This window comes from Sciurus vulgaris (genome assembly GCF_902686455.1).
Source record: "Sciurus vulgaris genome assembly, chromosome: 15".
NCBI classification, from domain to species: domain Eukaryota; kingdom Metazoa; phylum Chordata; class Mammalia; order Rodentia; family Sciuridae; genus Sciurus; species Sciurus vulgaris.
This window is the reverse complement of record NC_136476.1, coordinates 86350305-86376610: the sequence shown is the minus strand read 5'-3', so window position 1 is coordinate 86376610 and position 26306 is coordinate 86350305. Positions and strand designations below refer to the sequence as shown.

Genomic DNA, 26306 nt, shown 5'->3' with positions numbered 1-26306 from the left:
AGAAATTTGCATCTCCTTTATGTCAGGCATGTGAATGAAAAGCAGTCTCCTTAAAATTCACTCTTGCCTAATAGAATCTTTGAATGGAGTTTGCTGGTTGGAGCTCAGATCACGGGCCGGGGAGGAACCCACGCGGCCCTCTCTGCAGACTCTTTTCCTAGGAACTCGTTTTCTTCTGCCGTGGCCTTCCCTCGTACACAAAGGCCTTACAAGTAAAGGAAGCCAGGAATGGCAGGGAGCATTTGTGACGGACCCCATTAGAACCCTGGCCCTTGCTGAAAAGGCCAGCGGAATCGGGGAGTTGGTATGGGATTCCGGAAACCTACACACCGGGCTTGGTGTCTAGCGTGTGTGACCTGGGGTTGTCACATAACCTACCCGTTCCCATTTTCCTAAAGAGGCTATAGTTTCCAGCATGTTTTCCGAAGGCTTCAAGGTGAAAGGCACAGGAGAAAGCAAATTATGATGTTGCCTTTGTGCCGAAGTTCTGCATATTCATTGCTTTCCACTGTCCAGAGCTGTGCGGGCTATCGATTGGGGGTCAGTTCAGTATGCCTGCCTCCCCCTCCCCCGCCCCATTAGCATAGACTTAGCAGTGACCTCCATTCACACAGGACAGTGGACTTCTGCTTCCTGCTGAGTCTGAAGAAACTGGGTTTAAGCCACACACACAGATTTAGAAAAGGAGTCCAGAAATGCAGGAATATTTTCCAGTGACCTGGCGTAAACTCTTGGCATAGAGTTTTAGTCATGTGTCTTCTGCCCTTTGAGTAGACATCAGGCAGTGACCAAAAGGAGTTTATTGCCTCCTTTTTTCCTGTATTCACATTTTTTTGTAGTTTTGCAGCTCGGACCCAAGGCTGTGTGTCACGGGGCTGTGAATCTAGAGCTGTACTGGTCAGCCACCAGGATGAGGCCTTACCTCTAGGAAACCTCTCCACGCCTCATGCTCACGTTACGGGCCTTTGGAGAGGGAGGGAGAGCTGCTGCCGCTGATTCGTAGAAGCCATTGTGCACTTGAAGAGCCGCACAGCCCCCCTCCGCCTTCACTCCCCGCACCGATGCCCTCCACACCTCCACTGCCTCTCACACCCCTCCGTGCCCATCTGCTCGCTATGCTGGTTGGCTCCCCTTCCTTCTCCAGCTCTCATGTGCAGTGGGGAACCTGCTGGCCGCACTGGCAGGATCACTTTCCACCCTCTGTCCTGCGAATGCTGGGGTTCACTTTTCAACCAATGACATCATGCTGCCCCCCTCCCTCAGGAGCCCAGGTTCTAACTGCAGTCTTCTCGTGTTGTCAGCTCAGCTTGTTCCTCCTTCCCCCAGAGAGTGTGCCTTTTACGTGTCCCTGATTTAATGGACATGTGATTTAATTTGTCATAACTAACAGATAGGAAATCCAATGCCAAAGCCTTAATAGATAGTTTTGCATCTCAGCTATTATATTGTACATCCCCTTTGTGCCCAGTGTGATTGCCTGGTGAGCACAAATACTCGGAGATTTTGTTCTCCAGGGACCTGAGCCAGACCGGCTCTGTTTATGCTGTGGGCTGGCATCTCCACAGTGAGCCTTCAGAGAGGGAGAACTCATCCCACGAAGAGAGCGGAGCGCATTTGCAGACTAGGCCCATGATGTAGCAGAACTGCTGGCAAGAGCACTTGCAGTCTTTGAGGGCTTAATACGTACTAGATGCATGCCAAGTGCTTGATGTCGTGGTCTCGATGGTTCTTAAGCCTCTCCAAATACAGGTTTTGCTTGGGCCAAAAAAACCAGAGCTCTCCCTGTTAGCAGGATAAGAATTGATCTGGTGCTTGCCTGGTGTGTTTGATTGTAGTGAGAGAAGTCTTAGGGTCTAAGAGTTTAGGAATAAAGCCGTACTAAGCAAATGAAAAACTAATCAAATAAATCAAGGCAAAACAGATCTAGTAAAACAGAAATCTGTATAAGTCAATAAACATACTCCTGAGCTTTTTAAAAATATAAGCAGAATTTTGGAATGTTACACAGAGTACTGATTTAAGCAACACTTGTGATATGCTATGATTTGAATTAGAACACAACTGAGGAAACAGGAGTGACTTTGGGTATTTAAAACAGAGCAGTTTAACTCAAGGGTTGGCTACCTGGGTATCGGTGGGCAGCCCAGAGACGGGCAGCAGCAGGAAGCTGCCACCAACGAGGCTAGGAGGCCTGAGGGTGGAGGCTGCCTGCTGGAGCCCAGTGGCCTGGAATGTGGCACAGCTACAGTCCCACCCCTGTGGAAGAAAGTTAATAGACCGTGGCTGAAGATGAGTAGTTAAGGGCTGGGGTTGTGGCTCAGTGGTGGAGCGCTCGCCTGGCACGAGGGAGGCACTGGGTTTGATTCTCAGCACTGCATATAAATAAATAAAATAAAGGTCCATCAACAACTAAAAAGAATTGTCATTTAAAAAAAAGAAGTGAATAGTTAGGAATGAGCATTCAAAACAATTTTTTTTTTTGGTTGTTGTTTGTTAAATTTAAAAACCACTATGGATTTACAGTCCTTGTATGGTTCTAGTTCACACGTGTGTGTTTCTGATTCTCACCTAGATATGTGGATGACGTCATCAGCCGCATTGACAGGATGTTTCCTGAGATGTCCATCCACTTATCCAGACCCAATGGCACATCAGCTATGCTTCTGGTAAGAGCTGCTTGACTATTTGTGGAGACATGTGGAAGAAAAATTGTCTTCAAAATTAACTCTCTGGCCCTGTGTTGTAGAATCTCTAGACTGGAGATTAGATCCCAGTTTGATGGTAAATACCATGTTTTATTTATTGCATTCTCTAGGTTAAAAATTCGACACTTTGAAACCTTGCTTTTGAACAGAATTGCAGGCTCATGTGAGAGTTAACCTGAGTGGACCAAAGACACTGTGAGCCCATCTCACCTCCAGTCAGTTATGTGCAGACCTGTCCCAGACAATGCTGTGGTGACTGTTTTCTTTGTTTTCAAGAGCTACATGAGATAGGAATACTGCTTAGCTATTGGATCCTGCCAAAGAAAATACTCTTTTAAAACTGAACCAGCTTCCGTGGGAATCATCAATAAAATTCTTCCATGTTTGAAGGTGTCTGCACCCTTGTTACCAATGGCTTCTGGTTTTGTTCTTTCTGACTTGGGTTTGCTCCAAGCAGGTTGGCTTCATAATTTTGCTCCCAGTATTTGAATTTTCATAAATTCACCAGAGACCCTGTGTTTCAGAAATAAAGTGGACTAGAAGTGCCAAATCATACTACCAGCCAGAGGCCTGGGCCTCAGCAACAAGCTTTTCTTCACTGTATGGCAGCAGGTGCTGAGGGGCCCTTCCCTGTGCATGGGTTTTCAGGAACCACCACCTTCCACGGGCAGCAGAGCTTGACCAGTGAGAGCCGAGCCTCCACGTCTGGTCACTGGCTGCCGCCTTGAGCCCAGAGTGCACTTCCCATTTTCACATTTTACTTGAGTGAAATCTTACAAATAGCCTTACAAATAGATTACAGATGGCCTGCTATTCATCAAGCCATTCATCCTAGGTGAGCAGGCTCATTGTGTGTGCCCGCGTGTTTTCCTCCTAAAGATGGAAAGGATGTGGGCTTGTTAAGCGTGCAGTGTTTCATTTGTGAGAAAAACATTAGTGAAGTTCATCTGGGTAACGTGCTACTTTTCTATAAAATTCTTTCTGCTAAAATATAAAGGGAATGAGATAATGCAGTGTTCTTTTGATAGAAAAAGAAAGCAATTTTCTTTATATAAAAGGTATCTGTCTACACAACATGCAATATTTTCTGCCTCCATTAAGTGCACAAATTGTGTACATGTTAGGATCCTCTCGGGCCTGCAGATAAAACATAAATCCTGCCTTCAGCATATTGGACAGGAACCAAAGAGTTAATGAAGATAAAAATGAGAGCGTCCTCAGTGAAATAGGTTTGTTCAAATTACTTCTGGGTCATTGGGCCTCCATTTCGTGACGAAGGCGGGAACCTGGCATTGGAGGGAGTGGGGTAAGCAGGACGCAGGCAAACAGGCCGAGACGCTGGCATTACTTCCACCTGAGAAGGCAGCTCTGTCTCACAGTGACCTGTCGGCCCCTCTGCTCCCTGTGGAGCCGCTGTTCTGAAGACTGATGAGAGTGTGGGCACTCTTCAGGGGAAGAAGCCACAGCACACAGACCGTTTTTACCCCTTCCACGGCTAATTCAGACCCGTGCGTTTAGCCAGCTAGTTGTTACCTGTCTTCAGTGACTCGGGAATTCACAGCCTGTGGTGCTTATTTGTAGGGATAGAGGTGGTGATTAGATTCAGAATCACATCCAGGCGGGAAATCATACTTTGAACATAATTGCTTTATTTGGCTTCTGCTTTTAGAAGAGGGTATTTTAGTAGCATGCAGTTCCCTAGGCCATCCGCCGCTGCCACGCCATCCTCTGTGAGGGACGAGGAAGGGGAGTCTCAGCTGCGAGGGCCGTGAGGACTGACAGCTGTTGCCCACCACCCCCTTTGCTAATAACCTGTCCCTTGGATTTCAGTGGCAGAGGCCAGGGACCCGCAGTGCAGTCAGAAGGGCACCACCTCAGGAGCCATAGCAGGAGTGAAAGTGTTTTCCACAGGGGGACTTGGAATGCGCTGTATTCTGGAAGGCTTGGGCAGTGAGTAAACCTGGTAGGAAAGGCCAGCCAGGAGGCCACTGAAGCCGGAAGTCCCCCCTTCCGGGCCAGAGCCTGAACTTCGTCCTCCTGCAGCAGGCTTCCCGGGCGCAGCCCACAGAAACCTGTTCTGACTCACTTCAGCAACGAAGGGGTTGGCTTTAGCCTCCGTGTTGCTACTTAGTGATGCTCACAGCCTCAGAGGTCCAGGTGACTTGCCAGAAGGGTCAAAAACCAGAGTAGACACAGATATGGAACAGGACAATATCCTCTTGGAGCCCTGGACCCAGATGATTTGTCATTAGGGCCTTCCACCCATGCCATACAACCTGGGAGGAGTGCTCCTGCTGGCCGACCAGAGGTTGTTGGTTCCCCTTTGTGGGGGCAGGGTGTCCAGCCTTGGCTGCCCACTGACGTGCACAGAAGAGGAAGGGAAGTAATTCTCCACAGGAAGAGGCGAGGCCGAGAAAGCAGCGATCTGCATGGTAAATAAACGTGGCTGAACTCGGCTCATTTGGTCCTCCCAGTGTCCCTGACATAGGAAGCTCCACCTGTGCTCATCTGACAAGTGGAAAGTCCTCTCTTCTAGCTCCAAGCTGGGACCCTGCCGAGTCCCAGGCCTCCAGGATGTGGTCCTCCTGTTTCTGAATGTAGTTCATGCTGAGCCTTGAAAAAATTGAAAGGTGCCAGGCAAGTCATTTTTTTCTTAATAAAATTTTTGTGTAAATTGTTAGATACAAAGAAATATATGTAATGGTTATGTAAGTAATAAATCACCGATAAACCCGTGAGCCCACCACTCAATTTGAGAAGCAGAAGAGAAGCAGTGTGCTCCTCCCTGATCCCTGCCTTCCACCCGAGGTCACATCCAAGAACCCCTTCTCCTATTTTAAATGCAGTTTGTAGCCAGGCGTGGTAGTGCACACTTGTAAGCCCAATGACTTGGGAGGCTGAGGCAGGAGGATCAAGAGTTCAAAGCCAGCCTCAGCAAAAGTGAGGCTCTAAACAATTCAGTGAGACCCTGTCTCTAAATAAAATACAAAATAGGACTGGGGATGTGGCTCAGTGGTCGAGTGCCCCTGAGTTCAATCCCCAGTACCCACCCCCCAAAAATTGCAGTTTGCTACATGCATGGGTTCCCTAAGGGTCCTTGAGTTTGAGCTTTATGAAAACTAGTCTCCTGACAGACTAGTTTCTGAGATGCACCCACCCAGGGTGGTAGCTGGTCATCTTTGTTGTTCCCTTGCAGTCCATTCTGTGACCATCTGCACTTCATTCTTTCTCTAGTCAAGGCATGCTGGGGTTCTTCCCAGTTTTGCATTTTAAATAAGCTCAGATTTTCAAGTGTTGGTCTAAGCCATGGTGCCAGTGCAGGCCTTACCTGGCTGGCAGGGTGGCTTTTTCCCAGGAGTCACCTGAGTTGTGAAGCATGTTGGTAGAGTGCCACATGGGTATACCCACAGGTCCAGAAGTGGCTGCTGATAATGGCCCTAGGTTCCTCAGTAGCACGTTCCCCTGATTCCACCACAGTACCCAGTCTCTTGGGCTTCTGGTGCGTGAGTTCAAAGGGACTCTCGGATGGCTCAGGCATGTGCATGGAAGAGGAGCACAATCATTGCACTCCAGGCGAACCATGGATACAAGGCAGGTTCCGGTGTCTTCCCTCATAAGCAGTTGCCGCCAGGCAGCCTCGCCGCCCCTGAGCATCTGACCATCTGCACTCCAGGAGCCCAAGGCCATCTACTAATTAATGTAGGACGAGGCAGGGAGAACAGGGCAACTGGCACTTTTTAAGGCTTCTATTTAAAGCAACTGACATCTTTTGGTTGTCTGAAACCAAACCAGCTCCTCGTGGTTGGCCTGGCAGCACCAGGGCTTCAAGCCTATGAGAAACAGGAGCAATCCTAGAAGCACATGCTCGAATCTTTCTTACAATTGGGCCCAGGGGTAGTGCATGAAGGGGTAGAAGGGGTGAGAGGAGGAATAGGAGGACAAACAGGTGGCCAGTAAGTACTTGCCGAGTAAACACATGAATGGCAGAAATAAAAGCTTCCTGGACTTGGTGTTGGCTGGAGTGGGGCTGTGCACTAGCTGCTCAGGAGGGCAGCAGCAAGGCATTAGTAACAGCTTGACCTTGAAACCAACAGGGCAGTATTGGCTTAACTTCCGCTATCTTTTTGAGCCTTAGGTGATCAGTTGCAGCCAGTACCCCTTCCAGTTCCAACTGCTGTGCTACCTAAACTTTTGCCTCTTACATAATCTGTGGATGTTGGCTCTCTCTGCTCCACTGGGGGCTGTTCTGGTGTTGTTAAGTTAATATCTCATGATATAATGAATCCTGTATCTGTTCTTTGGAGGAATGAGCTCAGTCATCCAAAAATAAATTTAGCTATGTTGATATTTAGTTTCAGTTAATCTACTGCCTAACATCCCATTATTAATTTTCTTGAAACAGTCAAAATATTGTAAGAACTTAACTGAGTCAGAGACTGGAACAAGCTGCTGGCTTTTCAGTATTTAAAATATTAATCTACAATGTTTGATCCACTAGGTATAAAAATGTAAGAAAACCAGAAAAAGAAGCTGTACCATGATATTTGAAATATACCTTGATATTTTATGATCTTTATTTAGATGTTATTTGATTTAAAAAAAAAAAAAACAAAGTTCATTTTTCTGTCTAAACGCACATTTTAACTAACCTTCAGTTTTTTAGCACATCCAGCCTTGCTTGAATGACATCTTTTCTGAAACCATTTGGACACATTATCTCATTTTAACTCTGCCCCAAGTTGTTTGAGGGAGGAAAGTCTGCCAAACAACTTAACTGTTTGTGGCCTGGATTTCTCTACTGCTCTCGAGTGGGCCTGAGAGCCACCAGGGGAGTTTGTGCATAGCGTGGCACATCCTGGCTGACGCATAGCAACCCAGCGTGCAGCTCTTGCTGCACTTCCCGTGCATCCAGGGCCTCTCAAGGGACCTGCGGAGCACAGTTTAAGAATGTGACGTTGAACCCATCATGCCTTGGACTCGTGGTGAAGTCTGGCCTTTCTGATGAGTCCCAGCTCTGGTGTCAAACTGACCTGCGAGCTGTGCCACTGAAGTGTGCATATTTATACAAAAAACACTGTGCGCTGGGCCGGAAAGAAGCACATACTTTTGGGCATTGCTTGGTAAGGACCAGGCACAGCCCTGTGCTCTTGGAGCTGCATTGTAGCTCAGAAAACTGACAAGAGACCAGCCACTGCTGCGTGATATTATGTGGGTGATGAGGTTAAGGTGGACAGAAGAGGGCAGGGGAGCTGGAGAGGGAGAGGGTGCGGCAGGGCCAGGGCAGCATCTGTGGGAGCTGAAGCCATAGCTGCCTGGTGGGTGGGGTCCAGGAGAGGAAGCCAAGCGTAAGAGAGCCTGCATTTGGGGTGGGGGGAAGTTCTATTCACAGCAGGGCAGTGGGGCACTGGGAACCCGGGAGGGAGAAGGAGCCACCCTCAATGTGCGAGAGCCGGCTTAGCCTCCGAGGCTGGTAGGATGTGGGATTGTGTGAGCTTTTTGTAATTTTGACTTAAGTGGATGAAGTTTAATGAATCCTGATCCTTGACTGATGACTCGCTGTCTTCCTGACCCAGGCATGACCTTTTCATATTTACTTATTTAGTGGTATTGAACCTACCACCCTCCCAAGAGCCAGGTGCTGTCTGCAGCCTGGACCTCCTGAGTGCCTCCCTGACCCCAGTAGGACCTGTTTCCCCTCCAGGGGTTCATCATTCTCTTTCTGCCCCCTGCCCCACCGGGGGGCATACTTTATCACACTAGTATGTATTTTTTTTTTTTTTTAATTCTTGTTCTTTTTAGTTACACGCAACAGTAGAAAACATTTTGATATATTCATACAAGCTTGAAACATGCCTTATTCTAATGAGTGTATTCTTTCATTTCTTCTGTTTTCAACTGAGTGTATTTAGAGATATTACATCTCCATAGACCAATATCTTACTAACTCCTAACTTAATTTCATTCAGATTGTTGGTTTACCTGTAGTTCATTCATGTTTGCTGATATAAAATGTTCCGTTATCTAAATGTTTTCTACTTTAGCTGGCCACTTCTCTGTCCATGTTCACTGGCTCGTTCCTGGTCTGTGTGGTGAGCAGTCCTCTCAGACCACGCTGGTTCTCGTTGCTTGGCCCTGTGGGCTGGAGCTTCTCTTGGGTCTCCTCACGGGAGTGGGACTGCTTGGTTGGGAAGGGTGTTCCTGACTGCTGATGGTCGTGGCCTCACAAGAAGCATGTGGCAGCGCCAGGACGTGGGGGAGGGAGCTGCTGGCACCTGCTAGACAGAGAGCAGGAGACCCTGCCCAGACAGGAGTATTCCCCCAGACCAAAGTGCCGCGTTTGAGAAGCCCTGGTTTATGGCCTCAAATGTTCAACTTCCTGTGAAAATGCCAACATATTTTCCTGAACAGTTGTACTAAGTTACACCCTCCAGCAATTTTGGAAAATAGCTTTTTCCCAAACATACAAAGACAATGACTTTAGTGGTTTTTCAGACTTTTTGTTTATTGTTTTGTTACTGGGGATTGAACTCAGAGGCACTTTGCCACCGGGCTACATCCCCAGTCCTTTTTACTTACTTATTTTTGGGACAGGGTCTTATTAAGTTGTGAGCCTCCATGCCCAGCTCCTTCTGACCTTTCTGCAGGCCAACCCAGGCCCAAATTCTGTGATGCTACAGGAGAATCACTTTGGGAATCTAAACCCAAGTTTTAACATTTTTGTCACTACCCCGAATATTATTTGAATTCTTGGTTTAATGTATTTTTTGTAAAACTGCCATTTTACAGACTTTTTAAGAAAAAATTATCTTTGTAGTTTTCCATTTTTGACACACAAGAACGGTTTTACCAAACTTTCTCCAGAAACATCTGCTTCCAGAAACTCATTCTTTAATGCTGCAGTCCTCAAATTGTGGTCTGGGGACAGAGTTGCAGAGACCTTTTCAAGGGACCTGTGAGGTCAGAGCTACTTCCATGGCAGTTACTAAGGCATTGCTTTCCTTTCCTATTAATTCAAAGTTTATGGTGGAATTTTCCAGAAACTACATAATATGAAGTGACATCATTGTGCTAACACCCAAGAGCTTATGTGTTTTTGTGTTTTCAACATTTCTCAGACTTGATTTGTAACACACAAGTACTGATAGATGCAACTCACGGAAGCAAGCCCTTTGAGCTCCTTGATAATTTTCAAGAGTGTAGAGAGGTTCTAGGACCAAAATGTTTGGGAATTACTGCCCTCAGGATAACCATGTTCAGTTATTACAGATTTTCAAAACAGCCAGGCTGGATGTGCACCACCTGTAGTCTCAGCTCCTGGGAAGGCTGAGGTGGGAGACTGAGGCAGGAGGATTACTTGAGCCCAGGAATTAAAAACCAGTTGGGCAACATAATTGAGATCCTGTTACCCAAAAAAGAAAAATAATAATCTCAAGTCATTCCAAAATGGCAGTGACATAGATGAGCAATGTATTAGTGACTAAAGATCTCAGGGTACAAAGTCAAAAAATAAAAGCAAAGATGAAAAGTATAAACCTTGTTCAAATTAGTATTTGAACAAACAGCTGTAGAACTCTTTTTAAGCAAGAAAAAGGATTTTAGCATAGTCTAAATATGAAATGATACCAACAAAATGTTGGTAATCATGTTAAGCCTATTAATGTCCTCATAACTATGAAACTGAAGGTCCATATCTTCTAGAGGTCGATACTGAAATATGTAGATCTGAACTGACAGCATGTGTGAAGTTTGTTCTTAAGTACTTCACCACCAACAACAATAATTTTTAAAAAGGAAGAAAAACTGGAAAGACAGAGCAGATGTTGCAAAATCTTGATCATTTTTTAATTTGCACTGTTATTAAATAATCTCTCTTTATATTTGAAAATGCCAGTAATCAGGAATATTACAGATGGCAGCTGGGTGCAGTGGCTCCCCTGAAGTCCCAGCTACTCGGTAGATGAAAGCTGAAGGATCAAAAGTTTTCATGGCCAGCCAACTTAGCAAGAAAGACCTTGTCTCAAAATTTAGGAAAGGGGGTCAGGGTACTGGTAAAACACCCTGGTTCCATCCCCAGTACAGGAAGGGAGGGAGGGAGGAAGACTGATTACAGATGGTTATCTAAATCCAAGACTCTTCACGTATCCTCTAAGAAATACAGAAAAACTAAGAGCAAATAAAACTAACAAATACAATCAGAAGACCAAGAATGGCAATGCTACGAATTATTTGTGAGTTTAAAAATGGCGGCAGGTGTTGTGGGGAAGCAAATTCTGGTGAGCTGTTATTACTTGTGCTCTCACTGTCCTTTGCTGAGTGAGAAATGCCTCGCACAAGCCAGAATAGCTTGTGTGGTGTCATCCATATGAAGTTCTAGAACAGGCCAGAATACAATGAGTAAAAGTCAGAGCATCATTTCCTCTAAGGAGGGAGAGGCAGGCACTGACTGGGAAGGGCAGAGGAAGATGTTGTGTAAGTAGTACTGTTTTTCAGTAGAGGCCTGGTCTACGTAGCTTATGGATTTGTCAAAATGCAGAGAACAGTACACTAAAGATGTGTGTGTTTCATCACAAGCAAATCTTACATCTAAGAGAAAAAAAAGTATTTAGAACGGGACTGGGATGTAGCTCAGTGGTAGAGCACTTGCCTAGCATACACAAGACCCTGAGTTCAATCCCCAGCTCTGACCCCTCAAAAAAAAAAAAAAAAAAAATTAAAAAAAATGAGCATTGAACGCTACTTAACAACATGCTGCCCAGGTGCTCAGGATGAGTGCACTAGTGTCTGCAACTTTCATATGCATCAAAACCACCTGGATCAGTGAGTGGCTGGCTGGTTGGGCCTGCGTGCGGTAAAGCAAGTAGAGGCTAATGGTAGTGTAGAATTCAGCTCAGGGAATCCGAGTGCTCCCTCCACGGTTCTTTCAACTTGTTGGATTTTTGAACTTCTTCATAATAAAATGCTGAAGGAAGGAGCACCTCAACAAAGGAACCCTGCCCCCAGGAGAAACAGACACCTGAAGGCAGAAGATGGTCCCCAGCACTCAGCTCAGCAGCATTTGGAGAAGTGAAGAAATCCTCGTAAATTCAGAAGCTCAGAAGAAAATATGAAGAAATGAACATTTGTTACACTCAAGCAAAAGTGGAGGAAAATAAAATTATCTTAGAAATTAAAGGCCCAACTTGAAGATGTTCATGGAAGAAGAAATTAAAATGAAATTTAATAATGCACCCTAGGAAAGGGCAAACAATCAAGAGAACCAATGCATACATTTCATTGTTGAAACAACCAAGATGAAAGAAGTGGAAAAAGCCAGAGAGATAATGGTTGGAATGAAAAACACAAAGGAACAACATAGGTAGAATCGGAGGCCACGAAGGAGAAGAAGAGCTGATGTGGAAAACTTGAGGAAAGCTTCCTACAATTAGAGCAGGTCTGTGTCCACACATTGAAAAGGGCCACCGGGTACCTGGGGTGGTCAACACCAGTCAGGTCTAAGTCACATCTAGTAGTATGGTCAGGCTACAAAGACACAAGAATCAGACTGCCTTGCAAGACAACTCTGGAACAGCATTTTCAAAACAGTGTGAGTCAAGGAAATGTAGGTGTCTGTGTCTTTTAGGTTTCCAGGCCAAAGAAAGACCATTTTAAACATTTAAGAATTCTGCACCTGTGAGCCCATCTCTGGGACTCTGCGGAGGATGGGCTTCCCCAGCAGAGAGCTCTCTAAGCTCAGGATGCAGCTCACGGCTGATGGAAGAGCAGAGCAGAGCAGGGCGAGGGTGGAGTCACGAGTTCCTGCTCTAGCGTGGTAGTAAGCATCCAGACTGAAAGCAGTCAGGCAAGTGTTTGCAACATGCAGGTACGGGGCTAAGCTCCCTCAACTCTTTAATCAAAAAACAAAGGAAAAGGATCAAGAAACTGAGGAAAAGAAGCAGACGGTTCACCAAGATATAAATGGTACTTAAACAGATGAGAAGATGTTTCACCTCACTCGTAATTAAATAAATGCAAATTTAAACTCACTCAGGTACCATTTCTCACCTACCAGACTGGCAAAAATTAAAAAGCACAACAAAACATTCTGTTGGAGAGGCTGTAAGGAAACAGGCCTTTCACACATTGCTAATGGAAATACAGATGGGTCTGACATTTTAGAAGGGCTTTGGCAGTGTCCCCTCAAACCACACGCGGCTCTACCTTCAACCAACCTACTTCTAGGAACCTCCCTGAGGACACCCGACAGCCGACAGTGTGGAAGGAGGTGTGCATGGTGACTCGTGGCAGCTCCTTTGTGATTGCCAAACTCCAATCACCTGGTGCAGAGGAGCAGCGCGGATGAGCCAGGAAACAGCCCACCGTGCGCCACTCTGCTTCTCCTGCCTTTAAAAGATAGAGGAGGAAGTGTGAGGATGTCCATCATAAGCCTCCTTGTGTAAGAACAGAGCTGGGAGACATGTCACCTGCCCGTTGTGGAGGGGAGACTTGGGAAGGATGTGAAGAGGCCGTTCCTGGGAGGGTAGGCAAGAAAGGCGAGGCGGGGGTGCTGGGCAGGCGACTGGATTCTAGCTCCCAGAACCGTGTTGCCGTGCACATACTCTAAAAATAAATAAATGAAATTAAAAAGAAGACCCCCCCCCCCAAAAAAAAAAGAAGAATGTAAGCAGAAAAAGTAACCTAACCGAACCTAACTATAACTCACTTGAATAATGCGTCCATGCTGCGGGGAGAAGAGAGAACGAACCCTGGTAGCCTTTGAGCGTGGCATTTTGACTCGGACCCTTTTGTCTGTGGTAACTGTCAACTAACAGTAAGTTTTACTGGTTGGCAGGTTTTTCAGGGGGTTTGAGTTAGTAATTCTGAAACTATTCCAGTATCGAGCACATACAGAAATACATTTATAATAATGGAGCCAGGTTTCATGCTTTGGAGAGGAAAAGCTAAGATGTAGAAAAATGTGAACATGAACCTTTGGTATTGTATTGCAATCTGAAGTATCAACATGAACTGATTGTTATTAATAGAGATAGAAATAAATGTATCTCTGCGCACCCAGCACGTGGCCCAATGCCAAGGAGAGCTCTTTGGAAAAGTGGCTGATTCCAGCACTGGGGCAGAGGAAGTCCGAGACGAGCCTGGAGTACCTTGCTGGGCCGAAAGTAGGGGACACTGTCAGAATGACAGGCACATGTCCAAGGACTCCATTTTGAAAGGACTCCCACTGACCAAACCCAAAAACCCTGATCGTCATGGATCACAGTCTACAGTGCATTAACACTCTGAGTGCTGTTTAAATAAGTGAAGAAAGAATTGGGAGGTGCCACTATACCATTGCAGCCATGGGAAAATGATTCCTCATGGCAGATAAGGTGAACTTGATAAATGTGCAAGGAATTGAGTACAGTAGTGATGATTGATCACCGGTAGATGCTCAAGTTCACGGGTGAACTTCCATGAGAGACTGTGTCTCTAGAGGGCCGGTGTGAGCCGAGGGAGGGACACCATGCTAGCAGGGCATCCAGGGAAGGGTGTGTCGGCATTCTTAGACATTGTTGCGACTCTTCCCTAAGTCTGAAGTTGTTCAAAATTTCTTCAAAATACGAAGTTAACATTGTTAAGGATGCTTTTTAAGACATACACATTAGATGACATACAGAATCTAACCAGGCTCCCCACTTCCCAGCTACCACCACCCTGGTCCAGGCCTGTGTTACCCACCTGGATCATCACAGCAGCCTCCTGCTGGCCTTCCTGTGTCTGCCCCATCTTATATCTGTTTGCCACACAGAGCCAGGGAGTCTTAAAGGGAAAATCAAGTTGTGTGTCTTCTCTGCTCAAAACCTGCAGTGGCTGCCCACTTGCCTCCAGTAAAAGACCATGTCCTTACAGTGACTCATCAGCTGCACCTCTGACTCCTCCCCTGTCCCTGTCCCTCACTCAGTAGACCTCTGCTGCCACCAGGCCTTGGCCCAGGAATTTCCCCAGCCCCTGTTTCCCATGGCCTGCAAGGTTTGGCACCAGTAAACCCCCTCGCCACTCATCCACCATGTGCACCTTCCCCACATTATCTCTGAATGCCCTTTATTTTTTAATAGGATTATCACTTTCTAATGTAGTGTGATATCCTTGTCTGCTAGGATTATTGCTTTTTGTCTGTCTCCTCTGGAAGGACCCCAAGCTCCACCAGAGAGACATCTTTGTTGTGTTTATTGATGTTTCCTCTACCCTAAAACAGTGCCTGGTGCACATTAGGTGCTCAGTGTTATTTGTTAAACAGTTGGCTTTATCTTTGGGATACAAGCTATTCACATTCATGCATATATGTATAAAGAAACTAAAATTGGAATATTTTCCTTAAAATACTGAGAGGAGCTAATAAGAAATGATATATTATCAAGGGAGCCTGGAATGCAGAGTGTGTGTCCTGGCTGTAAGAGGAATGGACACCTGCCTGGTGGTAAGGGCACTTGAGAGCAGTCTAGAAGGGCCAACTCCACACCCTGCTGTGAGAGTAGCCCTGATTCAGGGAGTGAGAAAAGGGGTCGATCCTTTTTCTACTTAAAATACATATTATTTTACAATGGTGCATTGTTTTTAGAATTAAAATCTATAAAGGAAAAGTTGTCCTTTCAAGTATAAATTCCATCAGGTGTGGAAATACCAGCCTGACCCAAGGGATTCCTTCAGGAAGTGTCTGTTGAGGGAGCTTCCCCCATGCACCTTCTCAAGTCGCCCTCCTGGGACACCAGGGGCCATGGAGCATTTTCCCCACTTTGCAAGTGAAAAGCTGAGGCTTGAAGAGACTCGAGGCCCCATGGCTATTATAGGCGAGTTGGACGCTGCCTGACTCAGTGGCTCAAACTTCCCCAAAGCCTATGAAAAGTGACGCTCCCCCCAGGCAGGAGGAGCACTTGAGTAGCAGCGTGAGAGCAGCTGGGCAGCCCAGCAGGACCCAGCTCAGAAAAGCGTTAAGAGCAAATCAGTAAAAACCAGGCACAGGGGGCTGGCAGCTGGCAGCTCTTTTCTAGGCATGTGTGACACATTCCTATGGGCTTGGGAGCTGCTTGTCGGGTTCTGCCACCAGTGGTGGGTCCAGCCTCCCAGAGGCCAGGCGGAGGTCAGGGCCGAGCAGACCACGAGCGGAAAGCTGTGCAGTGCGCATGAAGAGGGGGCTGCGCAGGCGGTTCTTCTGGACCCTCTTGATTCCGAGGCTCCTCAGGCAGAGCACACGCCACGCTCTGTGGGGATCCGAGCTCCAGAGCCACACTCGGTCCTTTCAAGCTCTGTAGGTGGAGGGTTCTGTGACAAGCCACGGCCCCTCGTGGGAGTTCCCTGCCCCGTTCCTCTTTAATGCTCTGAGCTCCTGGGCGGTCAGGGACAGCTTTCAGGAACTCTGCACTCCCACAGGCTCCCACGTGGAGCCCCGCCTTCCTCGAGGCTTCTGCTTGCCTCCTGATGTGGTGGCTCCTGCTTTCCTCCCTCCTTTTCTATTCAGTAGCCTGAATATTCGTAGGGCATCTCTTCCGGGCGGCTTTCAGGTGGCCTGCAGGCTGAGCGTGTGAGACTCTGCTCTTGGGTAGTGGCCCTGAGAAGGGCACCAGAGGGGCGCAGCAATGGAGTGCTGGCCTGGCGTCCCTTCGCAGCTTCACCAGCTAAGGCGGAAAGAACACATTGTGAGTGTCTTTGTTTTTATTTTGAACAAAAGCATTCCAAGTCAAATTTAGGGACATGGTGGTTGGGTTTTGTTGTTGTTGTTTTAGCTGTAGATGGACTCAATACCCGTGTTTTTTTTTTTTTTTTTTTTTTTTTTTTTTTTTTTTTTTATGGTACTGAGGATCGAACCCAGTACCTCCCATGTGTGAGGCAGGTGCTCTACCACTGAGCCACAGCCCCAGCCCACGACATAGTTTTTGTTTTGTTCTTGGAACTAATTTTAGGCGCATTTGACACCCTTCCCTCTCCCTTGCTTTCCTGCTTCCCCGTGCCAGGGGTGTTGTTCCTTTGACTTCTCTAGTTATGGGTCATTCTGGAAGTGACCAGGCACTTACATCTTCAGGCCTGGTGGTAGCAGAGTTTCTCAAAAATGCCCTAAAGCAGTTAGACTAAATGAACAGTAGCCAAGTTAGGCAGCCTCAATTGTGCCTCCTCCAAATGCTCACATGCCAGCAGCCATCAGACTTGTCAAAGCCCTCACCGTATCTAGCTTTCTTCCATGTGCTTCAGCCACATGTGCCCCAGGTGCTGAGGAGCTCATCCTGCCACCCTGGCAGATCAGCTTCGTAGGCTGGCGTTGGCATTAGGGAGAAGACAGTTTCAAAGGAGTTTTATTGAATTTCACGTTTAAAATGTTTTGCATCTATTAGCTGAGCTCTGTCTGGTGGAACAGGGAGTGCTTGCCATTCGCGGGGTGAGATTGTGTGTTCGAGGTTCGGAGTGGTGGGTTGGGTGCTGCCGCTGCCGTAGCTTTGTTGGTTTGGGATCTTCTGGTTTGCTTTGGTTCCAGGTAAACACTGGCTTTTTTTAGACCAGCCTGCGTGTTTTACTCTCTGCCCCTAGTTTGGCTTCTTCCTTTTCCTGTACTAATCCTTCTTGTAACAGATGCTTATTGGTCAAATACCCTGTGAAAGCGCAGAGCCCCAAACTATGACCTCCTACAGCAGTGTGCCCCTTGCCCTTGCAGTGCCCCTTGTCTCCTCCCAGTGTGCGCCAGGCCCACCACACACCCGCATAGCAGCCTCTACCCTGTCCTCGCTGCTCTGCCTCCTATTGTCTGCACTCTGGCCCCAGCCTTCTCCTTGGTCTCCTGGTGCCCTTGTTTCTAGATGCTGCATCCTCTCCATTGCCCACTAGATTGATCGTTCCAGAGATGTAGTCCCCTCCTCTGCTAGCCCCTTGTTTGCAGGAGGAAGCTGCCCTCCAGCTTAGGTGGTCTTCGCAGCCCAGCTTCGGCTTCCCTTTCTCTCCCTGCCCCCTTTGTCCCAGTGCTCTCCAGTGTTTCTCAGCAGAGGCATTTCAGAGGGTTCCTCTTGGTGGAAACTGGCCACCGTACTCTTCCACTCATTGCCAAGCAAAAGTATTATGGAAATCACATTCAGCAGGGGACCAAGCACCACTCGGAGGTTTGGAGAACTCAGGTTTACTTATGCAGGTGGACCCAGGTGAGGTAGCACTTTGAAGTTCTAGGCCCTGAGCTGAAGCTACCTGGAACTTTACTAGGAAATTTGACGTCATTTCTTAACCATTACAACATTGGAGGGTTTGAATTCTTGGCCTATGTGACCGAAGACCTTGCACAGGGAGTTTACAATAAGTAGTTCACAGGTGTAGAACGAAGACAGGAAAACACCTGTGAGTGTTATCATGCAGCGACCTTCACCTCAGGCAGAGTAACTCAAGATGACTTGAGTGTGTCTCCCTGAGACCTATACTTATAAGAACTAAGCCTACAAGATCATAGTTTAGACAGCAGTTAATTGGCCTAGCAATTGAGTGATGCACTACATTTCTAGAATTCAGAAAGTTACGAAGTATAGGAGAATTCACCCTTCCCCCACATTGTTCTTCATCATAATGTTTTTATAATTTCATTTTATAATCAGGTCTGGTATCTCCATCACAAAAGTACCTCCTGGCTTCCAGAGGCCCGATAGGCACCCCAGGGCTCCCCAGGCCCTCCACTCCAGCCTCTTCTGTGCTTTATACCTGCAGTTCTCCCTGCCTGGGCCCCCTTCTGCCACCCCTGGCCAAATTACTGTGTGTTGAGCTTAGGCTGTGCTGCCCTCTCTGAGGCCTGCGCTTCCTTCCAGGCTGGGGCCTCCCCTACAGCCCTGTTTGTGCTGCATTGACAGGGTGTACTGCGTACAGAAAGTCAGGGGTTGATGGCAAATGGATCACTTGCTTTACAACAGTGCTGTACCAAAGTCTTCGCGAAGATCCCAGAGGGAAAGTACTGGGACCTGCCAGTCAGCTATCAGTGTCTGCTGTGTTCCGCCCCAGTACATAGCTTTACATAGCCTTTGATACTAGACGTGGGGAACTTTGCAAAGAGGGTTCTCTCGGGACTTCATAATTTCCATAGGACAAAGAGAAAATGTAAATTATTGTTGTTGATCTTGTTATTAGCAGAACAGTGGTACTGATCAATCGACTCTTTGGATCTCTTGCAACTTGTTTCAGAGTTTGTATTGTATTAGACCAAGTGGACCATTGCTGTCAGCACCAAGGTGACTATGATCAATAATGTTCAGCAAAAATGAGGTTACTCTTCCTGAATCATAATCTTTTTTTTGAAAAGTGATTAACACAGAATCCCAAACTGCTTTTGTCTCTAGACAACAGCAGATTGTCCTTATTCAGATTTATACACAGCAATTGAATCTCATTAGCCCGAATTTATACTGTATAGACCAAGTGTGTACATAATTGAGACCTTTCAAGGCTATATTAAGTCTTCAACCATTTTAAAGGCAATTTATCTTGGTATTTTACTTTATTCCTTAATCACAGTCTATACAGTTGATTTTCCCTCTAGCTAATCTTTTCATTGTGTCCGTGTATTAAGATAAAACAGTTGTTGGATTTTAATAAAAGTGACATGCACAGTCCATTGCTGATGGCAGTTGAATTAAAGGACGGGCGAGTCTACACCAGCGCAGGCTGTGGTGGTGTTAGTTATGTGAGTTCCGTTGCTGGCTGTTAACGTACACTAACAGCACTTACGGTGCTGAGTAGCTAGCGGAGTCCTGCCTGTCTTCATGCCCATCACCACAGTTGACCTGCTCAGAGGCCAACTAGGCAGCCTGGGTTCCGATTATTGCATGACCATTTCCAACTAAGTGACTGGGTCATCACTCCTCTGTGCCACTGTTTCCTCTTCTGTGACAGTGAGCTGACAGCAGCTCTCCCTGGCAGTGCTGCTGTGTCAGCCCCTGGCCAACCAGGAAGCTGTGGCCAGTGGGGTGGGCAGTGGGAATGGGGGTCACAGTGGTTTCTGCTGGGCTCTTAGTGAAGATCTTAAAGGTTCTGTAGGCTGCTTCCTGGCACTTAACTACCATGTCAGGTGCTGATCCTAGACCTGGTGAGTAAAAGCACGTTCCTGTTTCTGCTAGACATCCTGCGTAAGTAACGCGGGGCCTCTGTCAGGCATAGGAGGGAAGCACAGTCTCCCCCATTCTTGAGTTGTGTTTCAGTTGAGGTTGCCTCTGAGCCACACCACCAACCCCACTAGCCAGAATACTTGGAGTCAGCCTTGTCTCTTCTTTCCCTCAGACTTCATAGTCGTGGTTCTGTGGGTTGTCCCTTTGACATATATCCAGAATCCATTCACCCGACCCCACCCGGCTGCCTCTGTGCCTCTGCTGCTGTGATCTTCTACCCTGCAGCAGCTCTTCTGATGTCACTCTTCTGCCCCAGAGGCCGCTGGCCTCCATGTTATTAGTCTCCATCCAGAACCTGGGCTCCAGGAGGTCAGCGACTGCTCAGTTCACTGCTGTGTCCCCGAGCCTGAAACAATTCCTGGCATTGCTGAGTCTCCTAGTACTTACCAAGTGAAGGAATGTGCTGTTCGGCAGCGTAGTTTGTTCCAGCCCTTGGGGGTGGCAGAAGAACTTGCCCTGGCACCTCGCAGGTGAGCCCCAGAACTAAAGGTTGGCCTCGGTCAGTCTGACTTACAGTGCACATGCTTTCTGCTATACTTCACCGCCTCCCATCTCTGGATGTTTCTGAGCACTGCCAGGCCTCTAAGAATTTCACTGTGCCTTTGAAGTCTTACCATCTTGATTTCGTTCCTTGTTGTCAAATGTTTTTTGAGTGTCTGGTTTCCTCAGGGCTTTGCCAGTCACAGAAGATAAAAGGAGAGTCAGTGCCTGGTCCCTGCCCTTCTGCTCTCATGCATGAGTATATCCCCCTCCACTGGGCGCTTCCCCCAGAAAAACAGAACTCTACTCAGTGTTTTTGTGTTTCTGGTCGTATTTCCAAGGCATAGAACTGTCCCTGGCACGGAGGAGGCCCTCTTTTAAGAGCTGGGGGAGGGAGGGAGGTTATGGCCCTTGCTGTAAACAGTGCTGCAAGGCAGTCCTCCAGTGGTGCCGTGTGCCTCAGCAGAGACTGCCCAGTGGTCTAGAGAATCCTTGCTCTGCTCTGGTGCTGGTTACTATGTTGTGTTGTGTTGTGGTTGTGTGTGTTGTGTGTGTTGCGCTGCAGTGTTGGAGGTGGAACTCAGAGCCTCACACGTGCTGGGCCAGCATTCTGCCCCTGCACTCTCCCTAGGCGGGTGCTAGTTACACACATCAGTTTCACCTCAAACCTGATGGACCAAAGGGGGTTGGAGTGTCCCATTCAAACGGAGCTGAGCCAGGGCCCCCCTTGAGAAGAAAACACTGCCTTACTGAAAGTACAGACCCCCAGAGAGGAATAACAGGTGAGTCATCAAGGAAGGGCAAGATTCCAGGAGCCTGAGGAAGGGAGACTTTTTTTTTTTTTAAGGCACAACTTGGCTTCTTTTTCTTTAGTCGTTGATGGACCCTTATTTTATTCACTTATCTATACATGATGCTAAGAATCGAGGCCAGTGCCTCACACATGCTAAGCACGTATTCTACCTCTGGCCTTTCAAGGTGCTTGTTTCCTTGGTTTCCACCCCACCTGCAGCAGAAGGTGCTGTCACCATCGTACAGGTTGGAAACCGAGGCTCAGGTTGAGCAGCAAAGCTCAACTTCATCGGAAGTGAGATCCACGGAATGCCATCATTCTGGTCTTTTGTCCCCTCTGTCTCTGTCCAGGAAAAGGTGGCATGCATCTTAAAAAGATAGGAAACTGCCACAACATGTCGGTGATTGGGGGAAGAGTGTTGAAATGAGTTTGTATTTTCTTAAGCTTTTTAAAAGAATAAGCATTTTGATAAAATTTAATTTTAGTAGGAAATGCTTTCTGAAAATACTGCAGACTTTCCCAGTTCTATTTTCTACCTCCACACGGGTTTTATCAAATGATTGTTTTGTTGATAAATTTAGTGTACAGTTGGGACTTATATGTAGATTGTACTTACCCTCAAAGGGAGAGAGGATTTTATAGTTTCCATTCATTCTCATTAAAATCAGAACATTTGCATCTTAACTTTTACATCTTGTTCCAGGAATTTTAAGCAGTCTGATTGTATGGAAGTGGGTCGTATTAATTGCAAATGGGCTCGACATCTGCTCGCTAACAGGGAAGGGTTTTTTTAGCTCTGTTTTGTTTTTATATATGATCTACCAGAGTGATTAAGTGAGAGCTGTTGGTGGTGCTTTATGAAGCTGGGTTTTTCAGAGACTTGTAATGTACCCATAAAAATGAATTTAAGAGTGAATCTTTGAAACTTCTTGAACTGGCAGCATTTAAGCATCTTGGAATTGATAGATTTTTATCCACAGTCTCTCAGGGAGCTGTTTCTGATCCTTGGAGTCTCAGCTGGCACACGGAGCCAGGGTTCAGTGGATTCCCATGGGTAAAGGCAGGGGAGCAGCATTGCTACCTGCAGGCAGTGAATGAGGCCAGGGGTTTAGCAGAGGAGGAAGCAGGAGCCGAGCGTCCAGCACTGGTGACTGGTTGAACAGGCCAGGTATTTCTTCCTGATCCTAATACAGCGATGTTTCCCAAAGTGGGAACAACACTCGTTGTTGATGGCACACTGACCCTTAAGGAAGCTGGCATGCTCAGTAAGCTGAGGAAGCAGTCACTGGCTAAACAAAACAAAGCAGTCTCCGTGGTTGCAGTCCTTCTCAGAGACTTGAGTCTGCCTCCTCCGCAAACGGAGTCTTCAAGTGGAGAATGTTTCCTGTAGTTTGCCAGAGGTATTGGCCCACAGACCCCTTTTCACAGAGTACACTTTGGGAAATGTTATCCTGGAGAAATTTTCAAATATTTACCTTCAACTAAAGTATGGGAGCAACTAATTACTACCCGGATGATGGAGTCTAATGTATGGTGTTGGTTCCCCACGGTGGCTGGCTCAACCACCTGGACTTTACAGGACCTGACTTTTTCAAAACTCTCATTTCCAACCCAGTGGTGTCACTGGCTCATTGGGGAGCCAGAGGGAAGATGAGGCCTCTGCATGTTTGTGCCTTCCATATTTGACAAGGAGTTTGATGACAGGTGTTTAGCAGCTGCAACCAGAGGAGGACACGGCAATACAGAAACAATGGAAATGGAGGAACATTTTCCTTACAGTAGTTTCCTAACCCTGGCACAGCACCTGCCACCTAGGAGGGTCTTAGCGTTTGTTGAATGAGTAAATTGTTAGGTACTCTGAGGTCTGTGCTAAAAGATTGTGTCTAATGTTGATAGGCCATCGGCCGTCTTACTCTGCTTCAGATTGGTCTCCACATATACATAATCTTTCACACCTTCTGGAGTCGAGGGTCAAAACTTGCCTGACAGATGTTGTCCTCAACAGAAGTACCCACTGCCTGCTGCACAGCACACACTCCAGTCACGTCCCCTAGGAGCAGGCAGGGATCTGAACCGAGAGACCCAAATCCTTTCTCTGTCTCTTGGAACCAGAGACAGAGCTGGCAGATGTAAGGAGAGGTGTCTGCTGCACTGGGACCGAGCAGTGTTGATGACGAGAGGGGTGAGGCTGCAGTTCCAAGCTGCAGCCTCACCCTGTTAACTCATGGCATCAGAAGTGCCAGCATCTTGGTCACCTTGCCGAAATCCTCCCAGTGCTTAGTGGCACTGACTTCCCGTCTAGTCCCCTTCTCCAGCAGACTGTCTTGTTACCCAAAGGAAGACTCACTTGCTCACCCTTAATATGGGGAAATCATTTAGAGCACTTAATTTGGGTTGATTCTTTATTGGTGCACTATTGCAATTAAGTTAGATTAATGAAAGGTAAATTCCAGTCTATACATGAAAAAAAATCTCTTGTAAAGATCCTAATTAGAATGTGTGTTTATTTAGCCTCTCATGGTTTAATTGCATCCCGTCTTGCTATTTACAAACAGGCATCATTAAAGAATAATGAGTGTGTGAAGAGCATTAATACTAGCAGCAGATGCGGTAACGAGGCGGGGTGAGGGGCAAGGCTGCTGGTTGTATGCTTTGGAAAGAAGGGGCGTGCAAGGCACCGTCGGGGGTGGGGGCAGACCTTGTGGGAGGCAGCAGCTTGTCCTTTGGCAGTAGAGATGGGCTGCTTTTAATTTGTCGCAGCAGTGTAATCTGTAGAGGTGAACAAATAACACACACAGCTGTCTTGTGACCTTAGCCGGGTGCTTAGGTGGGAAGCTGCTTCAGCCCCATTGCCAGACAGACTCCAGATCCGCCAGGGTCCCTGGGGAGCTGAAAGCAGGCTGTGGACCTTCCTAGCGTAGGCAGCCCCAGCGGGCCCTTCAGCCAGCTCACAAAAGCAAGTAGGAAATAAATTGAGAAATAGGGTTATGATGTTTCTCGGGTATCCCTAAAATATCTCCTTCCAGTTTTACAGAAGTAACAGTTGCTCCTTGTAGTTACAGAGCAATTCTGTCTTTAAGTGTATGCTTGATCAATTATGTTCTATTCTAATCTCATTTAGGAGTAGAAAAGATTCTGGGTAGGACAGCAATGAAGCAAAGGAAGGGTACATGGAAGAACCCAGTAATAATATGTTCCTATCATCTGTTGCATAATTCTCTCCTTCTTTGTGTAAAGTAAAGTTTTACAGGACAGGAAATATAACTCAGTGCTTAGTTTTGGAAAGTCCTGGGTTTAATCCCAAGCACCAAAAAATAAGTGAACAAAATAATAATAAAATAATTAAATAAATCTTCAAACTCAATGAGTGAAATGCATGAGTAGAAATAGTGAATCTGGGAAGTATCTTAAATCCTGGTTTTACAAAGCTTATAGGAATAAACAAGAATTCCTGTGCCTCAGTTTCCCCTTCCGTTATGGTTATCATTGCAAAGAGTTTTGAAAATGCATTCTATATAAATGCAAATTTCTAGTATTCAAATGATGTTAAAACCTTAGGTTTCTCTAGGGATTCCCAGGTGAGTTAAAGTCCATGGTTTAATTTGCTTAAAATTGGGTTATAGAAATTCTGTTTTGGGTATGTTATGTTTTTCTTCAAACAAATTCAGTGTAATTTTAAGTCAGTGTGAAGAGAAGCAGAAAAAGTTTTGTGGTATTCTAACTACCACATGTATTTAAGGACACAGAGAGCTGCATTATCAAACACAGAAGAATCCAAACAGGGCTATGTGGATGTCTCTTTTGTAGTTGTTAACTTGCAACTGTTCCATTTTCAGCTCACAGAACTGTGGGGCATATTTTTCCATTCATATTAATTGGATTTTAAAGTGACCTTGTCCGTGTATTGATCTGAATTAAAATTTTCTACATCAAGGTCAAGTTGGCATACATCCTACAGACGAGATTAAAAAGCCAGGTGCTGCCTAACCAGGGAATCGTCAGAAGAAATGGCAATTTCCAGGGCCAGGTTCACCCCAGAGGGCACCTTGGTGCCATTCTAACCCAAGCAGTAGGTGTGTGGGGACCGCCTTTACCTGGACTTGCATAGCTTTTCATGGGGACAGCTCCTGTTTTTGTTCATGGCCCACCTCTTTCCAGGAAGAGCATCCCAGGGACCCTTTAACCTGGACGGGCGCTGCTCAGGGTGAAGGCCACCTGAGGAACAGGGCCTGTTAGGACTGTTCACTGAGCGGAACTGTCAGTAGCCAGCCCTCAGCCACGAGGCCTCATCCTCGCTTAGAGATTTCAAAGGAAGTGATTCCCCCTCCCGCTTTCCCCTTCTTTCTCATCTCCTCTCCAGAAACCCAGGAGCTTCCTTAGTTCCCCCTTTCCCACCTCCCACGTCAGTCCCTCAGCAGGTTCTGGTTGGTAGGCCCTGGCTTCTCCCTACCCTGCTGCCCTGCCCCCTTTCAGGGCTTCCCCGTTTCTTCTCTTGACCCCTCCACAGAGCAGCCAGTTTGTTACACACACGCCAGACCTGTCATCCTCTGCTGAGCCCTGCAGTAACTCCCCCAGCACCCAAACTACACTCCTCGTCACAGCCCCAGGGGCTTTTCCTGCCGCCAGCCCCCCTTGGCCACTCCCGCATCCCGGACCTGCTTTGCCCCTCCTCAGCTGCGCCACTCTGCCCCGCACTTGGCTGGACTGCCCCTGAGGCTTCAGCCAGATTTGAACCAACTCCCTTACCTAGCTTTCCTGTCTTCAAAGAGCCCTGCAGAGTACGTATTTCTGCCCACCACCCCAGGAGTGCCCAGTCGAGAGAGCTGCATCGCCCAGCACGGCACGTGGTGAGCGCTTGGTAAACACTCGAGTGAACCAGCAAACAAACGAACGGCCAGATTAAGGTGTCATTTTTCACATACAGGTATTACCTAGATCATCGATTTTTAAGCTGCCCCTTTTGTCCACTTCTTTCGTAACTCTGCAATTTAGATTCTTCCTTCATACACGCGCTGGTTCCTGGCTCCTCTACGCCATTAGCCTGTGAATGTCTGCTTCATCTCTTCTCTCTGGGGGCCGGCGCCTTGCGTGCATGTGATGGGCACGTAACAGGTGTTGCTGGGCAAATGGAAGCGGGAAAGGAACAGGAAGGCAAGCCTGCCTGTTGCATCCCAA

The 26306-nt window shown here is 47.0% G+C and overlaps 1 protein-coding gene across 1 annotated transcript in view; it reads left to right on the top strand.

The window, feature by feature from the left end:
* The window catches only part of MED27 (mediator complex subunit 27), a 192465-nt gene that overhangs the window by 131612 nt on the left and 34547 nt on the right, over positions 1–26306 (top strand). The window contains exon 4 of the mRNA XM_079111779.1: positions 2573–2666. Coding sequence (XP_078967905.1) covers positions 2573–2666 — 94 coding nt within the window. The remainder of the gene's footprint in view (positions 1–2572; positions 2667–26306) is intronic.